This window comes from Neolamprologus brichardi, chromosome 16, assembly GCF_056152115.1.
Source record: "Neolamprologus brichardi isolate AB-2024 chromosome 16, ASM5615211v1, whole genome shotgun sequence".
Taxonomy (NCBI): Eukaryota; Metazoa; Chordata; class Actinopteri; order Cichliformes; family Cichlidae; genus Neolamprologus; species Neolamprologus brichardi.
Genome location: NC_142119.1, coordinates 27,687,608 through 27,703,152, shown reverse-complemented (window position 1 = coordinate 27,703,152; position 15,545 = coordinate 27,687,608). Strand labels below are relative to the sequence as shown.

The following is a 15,545-nucleotide window of genomic DNA, read 5'->3' as shown; positions in this document are numbered from 1 at the left end:
GGGCAGATTGTACAACCTCACTGTTTGGTTACACCAACTAATTTTGTAATTCATTACCCTAAATACAAAGTTGCAGGGTCACATCCCTTGTATCTATCTCATCTTAATACATTATCAACAGCCTTTAGAGAAAGCACTAGTGTCTAACCCAGAAACTAGTTGAGAAAAGGCAGTGAAAGGCACAATAACAACCTGAGTGGCTGTACACGTGAGCTTTAGTCATTTGCTATTCTGAGCCTAATGGGTGAATCATTGGAATTTCCCCTATTATTAAGGTGATATCACAGTTCTTTTTTACAGCATTACACTGTTCTAGGTCAGTTGTGTTCTCATACACATAATTTCATCTGTTAAGGAATTTTAGATTAACTGAAATTAACCTTCACTTAAGCAGATTAGAAACCACTGCTGGTCCTAGATACACGTGACATAATCTGGTAGATCTCATCCTTTCACACACAGATTCAACTCATTTTTACTCACTTGCATAGAGATCACGGTTTTTGGCAAGTTCCTGCGCTGCACTGTTGAGCTCGTCGGCAGAGTCAAAGCCCCGGTATCGGTCAAACTTGATACAGGAAGAGATGTCAACCATCAAGGTGGATAAGGTGTTGATGTGATCCACTATCTCTTTGTTCTTCTCCAGCATCAGCGTCATGTTAGCTTTGAAAAGAATGAAACTTAGAAGTTTAGTGAAAGGATTAAAACTCCAGGTGCAGTTTTATCTTTGATGGCAATAGAGTGCACCACTTTACATCGCAGCTCAGAAATAATGTGGTAATTGTGGAGTACATTTGATAATAAAGGTAGAATAATTTATTCGTACCATGTAATTATCAAAGTGGTGGGTTATAACACATTGGCTGTAACAATGCACTAACATTAATAACATTTTTATGTCAGCCAACAGAAGCAACGATTTGCCTCTTCCAGGCAATGCTCTGCCTTATTATATGGTTACTCAAATAGACACAGTCTGATAATACAAGTGATTAAATTCAGTGTACATGTATGTGAATGTCACACCTGGGAAAAAATGAGTGACTCAAGAAGAAACAGCTTAAGAAATCCATGCAGAAATAAATCTAATGCTTCCTGTAAAGTCTCATCTTTCACCTCTTCTATGGAAGTGTGGATATTTTACCAGTAATAAGCGAGATGGGAATGTAAAGGTAAACGTGGTATATGCAGCTTACAAAAGTAAGACCTTCAAATGCTCACTTACAGAAGCTGCTGAGTGTCTCCTGCATTCTGTCTACATTGATGCCTGTCTGCATCTGAATGAAGTTCTTCACAAAGGGATTGCCAAGGGAATTCTGCAGAAGGGGAGAGAGAGTGGAAACGACGACATCAAGATTCAGCTGCAGAAACTCGTTGAAGACCACTGCATAGTTTACCTCTATATTTTCATATGACAGCAAGCCAGCTAGAATAATCAGATACAAGGACGACATTTTTGAGTTTTCATACCTGCAGCACTGGCAAAGTCTTTTTGAGTTTGTTCGCAGACGTAACAAGGAACTTGGAGGATTTTATCCAGTCTTCTGAATATTGCCTTGCATTTGCAAAATCTTGCAAGGTGGCATTGGCCTGAGCAGTGATAGGACAGACAAGAACATGTAAAATAGTTGGTTATGTGTATGAAGCCGTGAAGGTGGCAGTGTACAAAAAAGCAAAGTCAAACTCGCTCAAAACAGAACTACAGCTGGAGATGGCGATGCCTACAAATAAGTGTGTATCTTGTCAAATTTTAATATTTCTTGTTTGCTACATGCAGCTGGGGGTGAATGAATATTAAAAAATTAAAATCTACTAAATAAAAAAATATCTAGAAATAGCAGTGATAATAACTCTAGCAAAAAAAAGGCCTCAGATGAGGGATTTTGAAGGATTAGAACATAAACTTTGTGAAGGTCACGGAGTCGCTAATCCCCAGTTAAAATGTTTGAAGTGAAAAACAAGGACAACGGATCAGAAAAGAAAGTGGAGATGACTATACACAGGGCCAGCCATGATCTCGCAGCTGCTGGCAGGTGAGTACATAATTAGTTTAAACAGCAAAGCAGCACAATACTGTCAGTCAGCAAGGTTCCCATTAAACTCAATCCGTCAGTCTATTGTTGTGTGCATGGAGCACAAGAGCTGACTTTAGATGCATTTGTTCTTTTATATTATATACCTTCTCTATTATGGCTCGTGTGCTGGGTGTATTGGGTGTGTACAGGATTTGTCCCATCAGCATTGGCTTGAGGAAGGCCCAGGCAATAGCTCCTCCTGTGGTGTTGACCATGTCCAGGTACATGTTCATACAGAAGGGAGCTACACAAAGACACAAAAGAGGAGCAGATCAGATTCACACACATTCTAAAGTGGAGGAGGCTTTTTTTTGCCCGACGTGCAAAGTCACAGGAGTTTCAAATTTTATAACAGCTTTTCAACAACTGGCTAGAATTGCTCTCCACTTGTTGTGGGTAGAAAAGTATCACAGGTACTGAAGTTGTGCACTTTATCGAGATATCCTTGTTTTAAACTTGTTTGCTTTTGACTGTGGCTCTTACATAACTACTTTTGCTGATTTACAAGAAAAAAAGAAAGAAACTAGTAATGGAACTGTTCCATTTTAAAATCTATTCCCTTCAGAACATACTGGCATTCCGTGGTATCTTGAACCTCTCAATCATCTCCTCCCTCTGTGGGTTGTTGGTAAAGGAAGGGTCCGAATCTGAGACGAGGGGCAGCTTGGAGATTCCAAAAAGAACCTTGATGCCATGGCTGCACAGCGCTCGAGAAAGGGTAACGAATGATCCTGCGCTGGAAGTGGTGGACCTCCGCTCCCTCACTGGATGTGGCTAAAAGAAAAAGCATGATGCTGTTACTTCCTATCTGATTCAGTACTGTGAATGCAGCAGAGTACTGAATCATTCACATTGTTTGCTTGGGCTAGGTGTAAGTTTAGTGATCTCACAAACATGAATATATTATTGATAAAGAGCAGTAAAGGTGGAGCAGTTAAAAGAACTCACTTGGCTAAAATGGTTGTTGGCTGTCAGGTTGAGGTTTTTGATGTTGTTCAGGTAGATTTGCAGTTGCTTAATGGCAGGAAGCATCTTGTCCATCATTTCTGTTATAGCCTCAGCCACCGAAACCATGATTCCCACCAAAGTCTGCATGTCGTCAGACAAAACCATCTGAAAGAAAAAAACATTTAAACACACTTTAATCACTGTTACACTTTTTTGACTCTCTTGTCTTTAATATTTTACAGGGTTTTGAAAACATCAGTCTACCACTGCAGTATAACACCCAACAAATAACTCATTTCGGTGATTAGCTACTATCGTGTCACCAAAAACCACAGGGAAAAGTTTCATGTAAGCTGAGGTTGTGCGTCTTTAACAAGTTTTATATCAGGAGAAAAAGACACAATCAAAAATTAGATATCATGAAATAAAACAAATTTTGTAAGTAACTAAAATGACCTTTCATGGTCAAACAGATAAAATGCTGCATTTAACCTTTACTAGCCTACACTTTGTTGAGCCTTGTATGAGTTTTCTGCCATGGGTGTGTATTGGGGGAAAAAAGGGTTTGTCTAGTAAACAAACATTTTCTTGTACAAAGGCCTTTTTTCTGGCTCACGTTGCTCAAACAAACACACCCTGGAAAAAAATGTTTTGTGAGTGCCCAACAAAAACAATTTCTTTGTCGAAGACAGATTTATGTGCCGTGACAGAACTCCCACAATTTTTTTGTGTGTGTATTCGTGTCTGTGTGTCCCTGTGTGAGTGTGTGTGTTTGTGGTTTTTTACATAACAATTATTAACAATAGACTTAAAGCCTTACTTTGTATAACACTTGTTCAATGTTTAGATGTCGAGTCATCAGCAGTGACAATGTGTACCACTGTTCAACAGACAGAGAGCAGAAGGTCTTCATCAGATCAGCCTCTTCCATGTTTGCGAGTGGTGTGGAGGGGCAGTGACGCAGGTTCACCAGCCAGGACAGGATCTGTTCCAAAAAACATGAAGAGAGTTAAAGAACCAGCTTATATGACCAACAGGGGAGCAGAAGGAAGGAGGCATGTAATGCACAAAAATACAGGCCTTATAGCACATATATATATCATCAATAACAAATTTGCATTTCCACACTGTTTAACTCAAGTCTCTGTGGGCAGCCGACTTTCAAATCCCTGTACTGGTGAGGCATTTGGAAACATAGTGGGTGTGAGTTCTGTCCCATTTAGTTAAAAGAAATGAATAAAAAAGACACTGTCTAGCATATTTATTAACATGAGTTTTGGATAGAGAAAAAATACTATGAGGCTTCGTGAAGGTGAAAGCCTGAAAGATGTTTAAACCGCACTAAAGATGTTCACAATCATGGAAATGAGTTTGCTCCAATTCAAAGGATGAGCAAGTCACAAATGTTACTGGCAGCCACTTAGTAGTCTATTTTGTCAGTTTACTCACCTATGTAGTGCGCAGACAGACATGTTTTGCCTCCTGCTGGCTAAACTCTATTTAAGTGATTTCTTTGTAGTTTTTTTTTTTACATAATCTGCATTACACAGTCAAAGACATTAAGAAAGCAGCCTTTTATTCTGCTCTGCTGTACGTCTGCTTGAGAGAAACCTTCTAAATACAGTGACCAGTCACTGAGTAATTTTCATTAGGCTTGCAATGTTCCCTACAACATTAAAGATACAACCTGTTTTTTAGCTTTGTTGTAAATGTACTGTATAAAATAATTAAAAAGCAAAGCTATATTAAAGCTGTGGTATTTTGAAGCAGTCTTACCGACTCTGGATTTTTTTATAGACTCAGTGTTGTGTGTATTCAAATTTACTGAACAGTGACACAAGCTGTCTTTGGCTTACCACTAGATTGTTGTTTGAGAGCGTGCTGTTCATTAGGAGGTCAAGAGTTGCTGGATCCAAATCCATGTACTGCTGCACGTCCAGAACAAAAGCTGTTTTATTCTTCAGAATCTCACCAAATGTCATCACTCCTGTGAAAAAATGTCAAGTGAATACAGATCAAATATTGTCAGTTGATTCCTTCTGTTTCTGTATATTTTTCTAAGAGTTAAAATTACAAATAGATTTTGAAAGTTACAAATTGTTCATTAAAATGTATTTTACATTATTTGATTTACCTCTAAAATATGCTTATCTATAAACAATTAATCTAAAATACTGAAAGGCCCAGAATGTCACGCACACATTTATATGGTGATTTTATTGAATGTCTTTAAGCCCATTTTACTAAAAATCACATGCAACTTGAGCAATATGCAGCTTGAGGATCTTGCCCAAAGACCCTTTGACAGACTGGGGAAGCCAGGGGTTGAACTCCAACTATTTCTGACTGGCAGACAACCGACTCTACATCCAGAGGAACACAGGCACTGTCTAAACAATGCAGGAGCCTCACAATTCCTCGTAGATGTTTTTAAATTAAATTTAAAAACATTTAAATTTTGAAAAAAACATGTTTAAAAACATAGACCTGGTTTCAACCCAGTCACACTCAGTGAGATGGTGGGTTTGATGTTTACACGAGCAACGAATACGAACAGTGGAAAAATTGGTCAACGGAAAGACAAAGTGGTGGCATCAGATGGAAATGAGCAAAGGGTGAGCTAAAATTAGTATTTTGTTTAATATTTACAACGTGGAAGAAACAAATAATAATACATGACTAAAAGTTGACATTTTTAATTCTGACGGATCGAAATATACTTCTCGGTCACAATACGCCTAATTTAGGACAAAATTGATATATAATTTTACTTAGAAACTTTCCATCTTCCATATAAAAAATTTTAAGGTGCAAAATTCTTAAACTATTGCAACATAAAGAAATATCTCACTTGAGGAAGTGCCGTTAATGTTGAGAGAGCTCACGCTGCTGATGTTAAAGCCCAGATTTTGGCTCAGCACACTAGACCTGTTATCACAAACAGAAAACAGACAAACCCACTTTGAGCAATAAATGAAAATATACAAATATATATATATATATATATATATATATATATATATATATATATATATATATATATATATATATATATATATGTATATATACTTGGACAATTCAGTGATACAATGTATTTTGGAAATTAAATGGTAGATAAACCTCTAGTCAACTGCAAGAGCATCTTTCTTTGAAGAAAGTGCTACTCTCTGCTAGGAAAACCTTTGAAATAAAAACTTAGACAGAAGTATGATGACATCTTTGTACCAGTCTGTGTGGACATTGTAGCTCCTGGGGTCCCCGATTACAGTTTGATAGAAGATATCAACCAAAGATGTTGTGTTCATCACCAGACCCTCAATTATGACCTCTAGGCTGGGCAGGAAAGTGTGACAAAGCTGACCGGACTCTATGTTGAGGCTCTGCATCAGGAGGTGTACAGTCTCTGTATCCTCTAACATACACACCTGTAAGAAATCAGTCACATTATGAAGTGCAATGACGAGTTTGTCTAAAGATTAAACATATGCAAGACAGATCAACTGGTCTCTTGTGGGACTATTTTACTCAGTGGGGAAATTAAAAATTACATATTTTGAGGATTTATAATCAAACCAATAAAAAGAACTTGTTCTTTTTGGGCGCACCATTTCACCATGTTGTACAGGAGCTGCATGCTAAAAGATCTTTTGTTAAAAGGGTTGGCGTAATAAGCAAATGCTTCAGCCAATACCTTTTGATTAGCCTTGTCTCATGCTTTCTTATTTGAATGCTAATGTCTATTTCATGCTTTGGAGAGGGATAGCATAAATGGACCCACATGTAAAAGTTGCATTACCAACTTCTGCATGCGTGTATATTCCGTTGTGAGAAAAAGAACGTACGAAGTACATTCCAGGGTCCTTAATCACCAGAAAGGATTAAGCTAGATGGCTAACATGTATTTACATGAAAATGTGTTCATGTCTGTTTAAACCCTTTCCTATGATTATTTTCATGTTTGCTTGAAAAAAAAACTCCCTCTGCTTTACTGCAACTTCTGCATATGTGTGCATTTCACACTTTGGAGAGGCAAGTGTGAAATGTACACGGTGGACAGGCGTGTCTATTACCCGTTTTGCTGTGATATTCATTTGAGATAGCTTCACTATTAGCCTTAAAAAAAACAGGGCTTGTTCAAAGTGTTTCAGTGTTATTTTTGTGGAAAACTGATGTCAATGCTGTGGCTACTTATTAAACTCAGCAGTTTAATAAGTTTGCACCGGTCTCTCTGGGAAAGTAGGCTTCAGCTAAATAAAGAATCAAATTAAAAACTATATTTCCATAGGTATATACAGCGCAAGTGAGACTACATGTGTGAGGTCTGCAATAACAAAAGGATATACATTTTAAGTAGTTCTAATTAAATCATCTGTTAGTAAAATATATAAAAACCCACACAGTGTTTTTCATGGAAACACACTGCTTCCACCTCATCTTGGGAATGTAACAGCATGTATAATTATGACTTACCTCATAATTACCTTTTAGTTAGTAGAGGTGGGAATCACCATACATCCCACGATACGATATTATCACAATACTTAACGCACGATACGATATTATTGCAATTTTTTAAAATATTTTGCGATATTCAGATTCTGTACATAAAGGTAAACTTTATCATTAATCATTTTATCTAATAACAAAGTCTCACACTCAGTCTTTGTCTCATTTCAGTCAGTTTTATTGTTGACAAACTGAACGGTATCCAAGTATTTTCCACAATGTAAAAGGAATAAAACCCTGGGATTCTCAAGTATAGTAACAACTTTTTAATCGTGTTACCAATTTCTCATATACGATCTTAATCTCTAAATTATAAGAAAGGACCTAGACAGTTGTTTTGCTTTTTGAAGCAGCGAGCATCTGTAATTTTCAGTTGTGAGTTATTATTTTACATTTTGTTTTAATGATAAATGTGTGCAATCAGAGTAATTAAGTCACAAACCAGGTATCTCAGGAGGTCTAGATTTTCTTTAAACTGTGGGTCTGTTGGGAGGGTCTGGAAAAGCTGACCAGCTGTTTTGATGATCTGCTGCACAAGCATCAGGTTCTCTGTGAACAGTGAGTGAGAGAGAGAAAGCGAGAAAGGGAAGAGAAAATGAGAGTGAGAGGGATGCTATTAGAGTTTGTAGTCTTAGGGAATAAGGTCTGTAAGGTGACAGAATAACATGACATCCCACTGGGCTTCATTACAACTTGCACCATTACGGGGCATCGTCATCAAGCAGCAAGCAGCAAATGATGTGCTTAAAGTGAAACCCTGTACTAGACTGATGGGGCCAGAAGGGCCAGCAGTACTAGATGCTGTCGTGCATTAAAACACATCTGACAAGCCCTAAGAAAGGCACCACCTCAGGCAGCAAGATATGATGACAGAATATTTAATTAGTCCAAAATTAGACAATGTTGATGTTTAATCTCAGGCTGCTAAACACCTACAGGCCATTGCAATTACAACAGTGCACTGTGTGTGAGTGCATCTGTGTGTGTATGAGTAAATATGAGTAGGGCTGCAGAGAAGTGAAGCTGCTGCTGCTTACAAAGTGATTCTATGTGCTAGAAACATTATCACACAAGCACAGACGCAAATTAAAAGGAGGTCATAGATGTCCACTTGTGCAAGTGCGAGGGGAGACGTTTAGTGAGGGCGGACAGGATAAGTGATTGAATTCTACTTTGCTAATGAGATTTAAAAAGGTGCTGAGTGGCTTTCTGCTGGAGAATGGCCATATGGCCTTGGGCTCTTTGGGAGCTCAAGCTAAGCTGGTGTGAAGTCTTATTCCTCTTATCTCCAGAATTAATTTTGCAATACTTTAATCATGTATACAATAGCAACAGCATTGGCAAAATATATTCTGGTCTTGCTGTGGTCTCGCAAAAGCTATAAAAGCTGAAGAAAAGGGTGGCATTGCTCTAAATAGCAGATTGTTGCTTATATGTACATACCTTTCCAGCAGGTATGTAAATACAAGCTGAAGCATCAGCGTGAGCTTGACAGCATGGCAACAATTAGACTTAGCATGGATAAAAGGAGATTCACTCTGGAGTCAGAATTGTAAAGTCACTTTAGTTTAACTAATAAATGTGCATTTCTCATCATAATGCTCCTCTTGGACAAAGAAGACTGTAAATGTCCAGACTGGGTCAAAAAGAACTGAGCCCTTGAGTTACCTTGAGATTCATTGGCTAGTGCTCTGGTGAAACTTTTAATCACAGAGGAGTATGGTAAGGCATCAGGAAGCATATCCACCACATTCTTGAGGAGATCCATTGACGACCTACAGGAAATAGGAAGGACTGTTTGTTAAACAGAGGCTTTTAAAATAGTTGACTATAAGGCAAACAAACTAAATTGAACGTTTCTAGAAGCTAGAACAAATATAGATCTCACAATACATAGTGCACAAGATACATTCTTTTTTGTCACACCTTAAGCTGTAATGAAGGACATAAAAATAACACTTACTTTTCAAAGACGTCAGGGAGCGTCAGGAAGGAGAGTACCCCAAGTGCAGCATCAATGGTCTCTTCTCGAGAGGCATTCAAGCCCCACTGCATGCCACTTGTAGCTCCCTTCATCACAACGCTCAAATTGGGATCGGCAAAGAACACATGGGCTGTTTCCATAATTTCTGGTGTTGTAGGAGGGACAGCCAGAGCTTTGAACATGGTTGGGTAGTCAATGTAGAACAGGTCTATGAAGTCATTCATTGGGTCTGTTGTCATCATTAATGAGGCATCACGTCTGCGTCTGACCAAATGTGTGTGGTAACCGTCTGTCATTTCTGAGCCACTCAAATGTTGGACCATTGGGTCTGGAACATTACCGGTGCTTACCAACTGCCTAAACATAGCAATGACGTTTCCTACTAAGTCTTCCAGGAGCTCTACAGTTGCTTGCATGTCTGTGTTCATCTTGGCCAGGGCAGACAAGACAGGCCTTATGATGTCATAGGATCTGAACAGAGCCTCACTCAGCAGGTCTAGCCCAGATGCTTCGGTGGAGTTTAACCACATAGACAACTCGGCCACCTTCTCTGCTATCAATTTTGTGTCACTGGATCTCAAAATTTCCTCCAAGACTTGGTAAAGCATAGGATCATCACCAAATACCTTAATGTTAATCATCAGTCTGATAACTTCTGTTGTCAAGTCGTAAAGAGATGCAGTTGTGTTCCCCACCGGGATGGAGAAGATATCATAAGAGGAGATGTTTGCAGAGGAAAGGAAGCGCATTGCTGCTTCTTTGAGGAGCTCCTCGGCTGATGGGCTCTGTTGAAGTAGTTGATAGTTGTCCAGGATGTAGCCTGTAGCATTCACAAGAGCTTTCATGTAGGGCTGCAAGGCCGGGGCCACATTATGCAATTCATCTGAGAGCATTTTGATGGAAGACAAACTGTAGAATAAAGAAATTGACTGAATGTCAGGTTAAGCAGCACAGTACATCAAACATGGTCTCTGTGACTGTGACTCTGTAAGCTGTCTCATGTAAAAAATATAAACATGAGTTCAAAATCTGGAGATTATTGGAAAGCCAAAATACTCATTGAATATAATGAAACAGATTTTTGAATTGGTCTTTTCAATACTATGATTAGATATAACATTCAGATTTAGAAAGAAGACATATTTCCTCTTCATCAGCCTTTTCCCATTTCATCTTTGATGAAAAAGACTGTAGAGTGTTTCCACTGTGATCAGTGATCTATGACTTATGTAGTAAGACCTGACTGATTCCCTGCGATATGCAAAATGTGATCCTTATCACCACGCTGGTCTCATTATAGCAGCTGGCATATAAAGGGAAATCAATTTTAAGAGGATGTCTCGGCTAGCTGGATTGTAGTTAAGCCGCTATCTGTGCAAGCCTGCCAGTTTTCAGGCAGGCTTGCATTAAATTAATCAAGTTCAATGCAAATGTGATCACTTCACATCCTTGTGTAATTATGTATGAATCAAATTGGTTTGACTGGAGCATCGTGGATAATGCTGTTATACCAAATGGAGTGGCAAGTTCATGGTGAGTTCATGTATACTATAGGTGAGTCATTTTCTGTGGTTCTTTATAAAAAATTAAATTGACTGTTAACAGAATTTAGTGGGAATGTAAAGAACATTTCCACATTCAGATACCATGTTCAGGGGGTTTCTAACGTGGCTGTACGACATTTTGTTATGATTGTGTCTTGTGATTGTGATCTACTGAAGGATTGGATTACTCTGATAAAACTATGACACGATTCTCATTCCTCATACTTGCTGTGGTCATAAAAACAGTTTGCTCCTCAAGAAAGTTTTGAAAGTCTAAATCCAGCTAGATGGGATGTCTCATCAACAGTCACTTAGTGATTCAATGGATTGACCATTTTGACCATAAAAAACATTTCCTCTAAAACATAGCAAACCATGGTCACTGCACATAGCAGTGAAATTATCTGACTGTAGCTCACCTGTTTTGCAACTGCATGTCTTGGAGCTGGTTTTGCCAGTAAAGCTGTTCCTCAGGACTCATAGGCTGCTCTACCAGCATTGAGAGGTGGTTGGAGAAATTCATGACCAACTGGTTTATCACAATTATGTTGTTAATGTTGACTTGGTAGAGTGACTTTACAGTTTCTACAATCCTAGCAGCTGTGTCGCTCACATTGGTTGGTCCCATGATCATCTGCTTTAAAGACAACATAGAGCAGAGAGGGACCATTAGCAATCAACAACTTTCTCCGTGCGTCAACACTGACCCCAAGTGGTAAAACTGTTAATTGTACTTGCATGTATGAATGTGGTATATATTTTACTATCAAGTGAAATTAAGTAGTACTTAATTTGACATTTTTATACTTACACTCAAGTTCATTTGGGAGTAGAGATTCTGTGCGGAAGCATAGGCCTCCAAAACAGGCTGCAGGCTGATGTTGCACCACACAGCCATGGTGTTAGGGCTTAACCCTGCTGCCTCACTGACTGTCTCCCACACTTTGAGAACTTCACTGCACTCCAAGGTGCCATTAGCCTATAACAAGACAAAAACATGTGTCACGTTTTTCATAAGCACTGAATAAACCTGTTCAGTTACTAAGACGAAGAAATGAGAGAAAGGTCAGAAGTCTCACACAGATATTTTCACTGGTACACACCCACAAGCAAGCTGCTCTTTTAAAAAAATGTATTTACAAAGCAGCAAGTGTTTCTGTCACGCCAAAAGTCTATGACAGGAATTAATGTTAAGGTAGGCTATAATAACAAATCTAACAGTAGCATTTTCAGGAATTAACATGATATGAATACATAAATATGCACTGATGCCAGGAAAGCATTAACAACACATCAATACTTGTTTCTGTACAGTCAATAAGTCAGCAGCAGGTGTGCTTAACATAATCTTGTGATTTTATGGTTTGTAATTTATGTCAATTTGTGAGCTTTTGAGATGTTACCTATGGATAAAGGTATCCTCGCTCCTTGTTAGCTGTTTTCAAGTTACATTAAGTTAAACTACCCTTTTAGCTTATTTTAGTCTACCAATTTAAGTAAGCTTACAGAGCTGCTAGAAATGCTATATCAACATATTAACTCAATAGATATTTAAGTGATATCAGTATATACATACAGCTTTCAAAAGGCAAGTCATTACTGCCACACCAGTTTAAGAGAGCAGCACATTGCAAACAAGCGCAACAGTAGTTGTCCTGCAATAAATCAAGTTATGTGTTTCAAATATCTCTCAGTCAAGGCTGAAAAAACATTTTAAAAAAGACCAATTCTGATACAGATATTTTGGATTAGGCAAAATATGTTGATATTATCAACTGGCCAGTATATACTATAAGACTTAGAAGTCGAGTTTGGGGGTCGTACGCTGACAAGTTGTTATTGTGTGTGTTATTTTGTGGTTCAGCAAGACTATATAATGCCTACCTGGCATAAATAACAAAAGAAAAAATATCAAAGCTTATATATAGTCAACAACTCTACCCTGGTGTTAGCCATAGCTAAATGTTTTCTGTGTCATCGCATCAGAATCTTGTCTGTCTACATCTGTCTAAATCTGCCAAAAGTTAAATAACTCAACAAATTCTGATGCAGAGAAGTGGAACAGAGAAGAAGCGAGAGAGAGAAAAAAAACCTCACTGCCTCACTGTTTTAACTTCTGTCAAGTATGAAGGAAGGAAGACAGACATTGCTGTGTGCGATTACGCACACACATACACATGCAAACATTTCCATAAATGAGATACTGGCAGATGACTAGGGAGACACTTGCACGAATGAGACAGCAAGTCTAAAAAGCATTCTTTCAATAACACTGACCTGCTGAGCGGCCCGCACTGTGCTTTCAATGGCAACCTGAAATTTTTCCAGGACTTCAGAAAAATTGTAATGAGTGTTGTTCAAAGACTGTGCAACTTCTCTCATCAGGTTCAGGATGGGAATTTGAAGGCTTTGTATCATCACTGAAAAGAAGAAGACAAAATGGCTTGACCCACAAGTTTTGAGAAAACAAAACAAAACAGCAGCAATACAGCACATTAGTAAAAGTGGCAGACATATCAGGAATCATCTCTTACTTGGCATGTGCTGCATTAGTCATAAGTTGTGTCTAAAGAACAAGTAAATAAAAGTACACCTGGCACTATATGTTCTTCCTTAACATTCTCACCATTTCCAGCTTGGATGTTCTCCACTAAAGTTCCAACCATTTTTTCAAACTGTGGGATAACAGACGTTAAATGGTCCAATAACTCTGTTCCTTCAAGGGTGGACAACAGGGTTCCCAGCATTTGTTCAAGCCTGTAACAAATTAGTAACATATTAGGTATGATTTAGGGCAATCACAGAACAGAGCGGCAGTCTTTACTGTGGAGCAAGTTACAATTGCTGTCAAATTATCGTGGGCATCAGGGTAATTTGGGGCTTTTAATGATTTCTTTGAACTGTTACATATATAAACAAGTGCAGATTCAAAGATCAATCTGGAAACCCCCAATACTCAAGGCTGCCATGAACTGGAAACCACAGCAATGCCAGCATCACTATCCACAGTGAAGCCAGATTTATATTGCCATGGACTGACACATCTTGAAATCTGTTGCTGCCCAAATGAAAAAGTCAAATGCCTTCTAAAGATTTTTTTTATGGTCACACAAGCTATTTGGACACCCCAACATTAAATGGGTTTGGAGTAGTAAAAGAAAGGTTTTCTAACCTAAGAAATCTTTATCAGCTTTCAAGCATATTGGTGATAGGATCATGGGGCTGTTTTGCTACTGATACATTAAACAAAACTGATGGAATAATGAAGAAGGAGGACTACCTTGAAAATCTTTGAGTGGATGCTCCAAAAGTAGAATGATGCCAAACAAAAAAAATTGTTTTTGGAATGAATAAAACAGGCTAATGTTAGGCTGCTGCGATCAATTTGAATGAACTCTGCCAATTCTGCCAAGATGGGTGGTTAAATATCCATCCAGAATTATGACCGGAAGCTTATTGATTGCTACTAAAATTTGGTTGAGGTCCAACTTCCCAAGGCACATTTAACAAAAATATTACTGGGGTTAAATGGACAATAGAAATAAATATATATTTATTCAATCTTGTCCACCCAATTCCTGTTTTTTCAAAGTTAATCAAAGATTCTTATCAAAAGGATAAGAATGTACACAGTACAATTATTACAAAAACAACAGTTCAATGAAATCATTAAAAGCCATGAAACTGCCATGAAATGTATGCCCATGATGAGTGTATGTAAACTTTTTTTTTTACAACTATAAAACAAAATTACTTCCTACACATATCAGGTATGCAATTTAATATCAAACTGCTGTATAACAACAAGCCATTTGGATTGTTACCATTACACTGATAATTACACTTACTTGTTCCATGTGTCTTGGTCTGCATTCCCAGTAAATATGGTCCTCAGGACTGGAACAAGTTGAGTAAAAGCCTCCAGGGATGGAGCAGTCATATGTGAGCCAGTGCCTTCCGCAACCAGTGGCCAAAACATGCTCACAAGTTTGCCCAACTAATAATAAAAAGTGTCAACAATAAGTGTGCAGTTTGGAATTAGAGGCCTAGCAGTCCCGTGAGATGTTTTTATTATTGATAAAATTATTATTAATTAAATGTCATTTTTAAATTGAACACTTTTAGATGTTATGTTTTCAATATATAAATGTACGTTAAACTAATTTTACCATACATATAATAAAATAAAAATTAAAGTGCAGACATTTTACCTGCTGAATGATTTGTTGTGCATTGTCTGCTGATGCGTTTTCAAAGCCTGCCCAGAGGTTCATGTTACCTGAAATCATTAAAAAACATGTGCTCACACATCAGGCCTCATTTTCAGTATCTAACATACTAATATGTTAGATACTTATAGTAATCACCCATGTGGAACTGCAAGCAGAACAACCAACTCTTACAACATACATCAGAAGCATTGTGGTACTTTGATCTACTTTTGTTCTTAGGCTTTTTGGCATAAATGCCTGAATGATGAAGTGCACA

The 15,545-nt window shown here is 38.0% G+C and overlaps 1 protein-coding gene across 1 annotated transcript in view; it reads right to left on the bottom strand.

Moving 5' to 3' along the window:
* The window catches only part of abca12 (ATP binding cassette subfamily A member 12), a 57,775-nt gene that overhangs the window by 28,589 nt on the left and 13,641 nt on the right, over positions 1 to 15,545 (bottom strand). The window contains exons 21-39 of the mRNA XM_035912791.2: positions 15,269 to 15,336; positions 14,906 to 15,054; positions 13,684 to 13,814; positions 13,335 to 13,477; positions 11,869 to 12,036; positions 11,477 to 11,694; positions 9,493 to 10,422; positions 9,198 to 9,304; positions 7,972 to 8,078; positions 6,249 to 6,448; positions 5,875 to 5,951; positions 4,880 to 5,010; positions 3,844 to 4,008; positions 3,024 to 3,188; positions 2,648 to 2,849; positions 2,180 to 2,319; positions 1,471 to 1,590; positions 1,226 to 1,316; positions 484 to 663 (exon numbers count right to left, since the gene is read on the bottom strand). Of these exons, the coding sequence (XP_035768684.2) occupies positions 484 to 663; positions 1,226 to 1,316; positions 1,471 to 1,590; positions 2,180 to 2,319; positions 2,648 to 2,849; positions 3,024 to 3,188; positions 3,844 to 4,008; positions 4,880 to 5,010; positions 5,875 to 5,951; positions 6,249 to 6,448; positions 7,972 to 8,078; positions 9,198 to 9,304; positions 9,493 to 10,422; positions 11,477 to 11,694; positions 11,869 to 12,036; positions 13,335 to 13,477; positions 13,684 to 13,814; positions 14,906 to 15,054; positions 15,269 to 15,336 (3,492 nt within the window). The remainder of the gene's footprint in view (positions 1 to 483; positions 664 to 1,225; positions 1,317 to 1,470; positions 1,591 to 2,179; positions 2,320 to 2,647; positions 2,850 to 3,023; positions 3,189 to 3,843; positions 4,009 to 4,879; positions 5,011 to 5,874; positions 5,952 to 6,248; positions 6,449 to 7,971; positions 8,079 to 9,197; positions 9,305 to 9,492; positions 10,423 to 11,476; positions 11,695 to 11,868; positions 12,037 to 13,334; positions 13,478 to 13,683; positions 13,815 to 14,905; positions 15,055 to 15,268; positions 15,337 to 15,545) is intronic.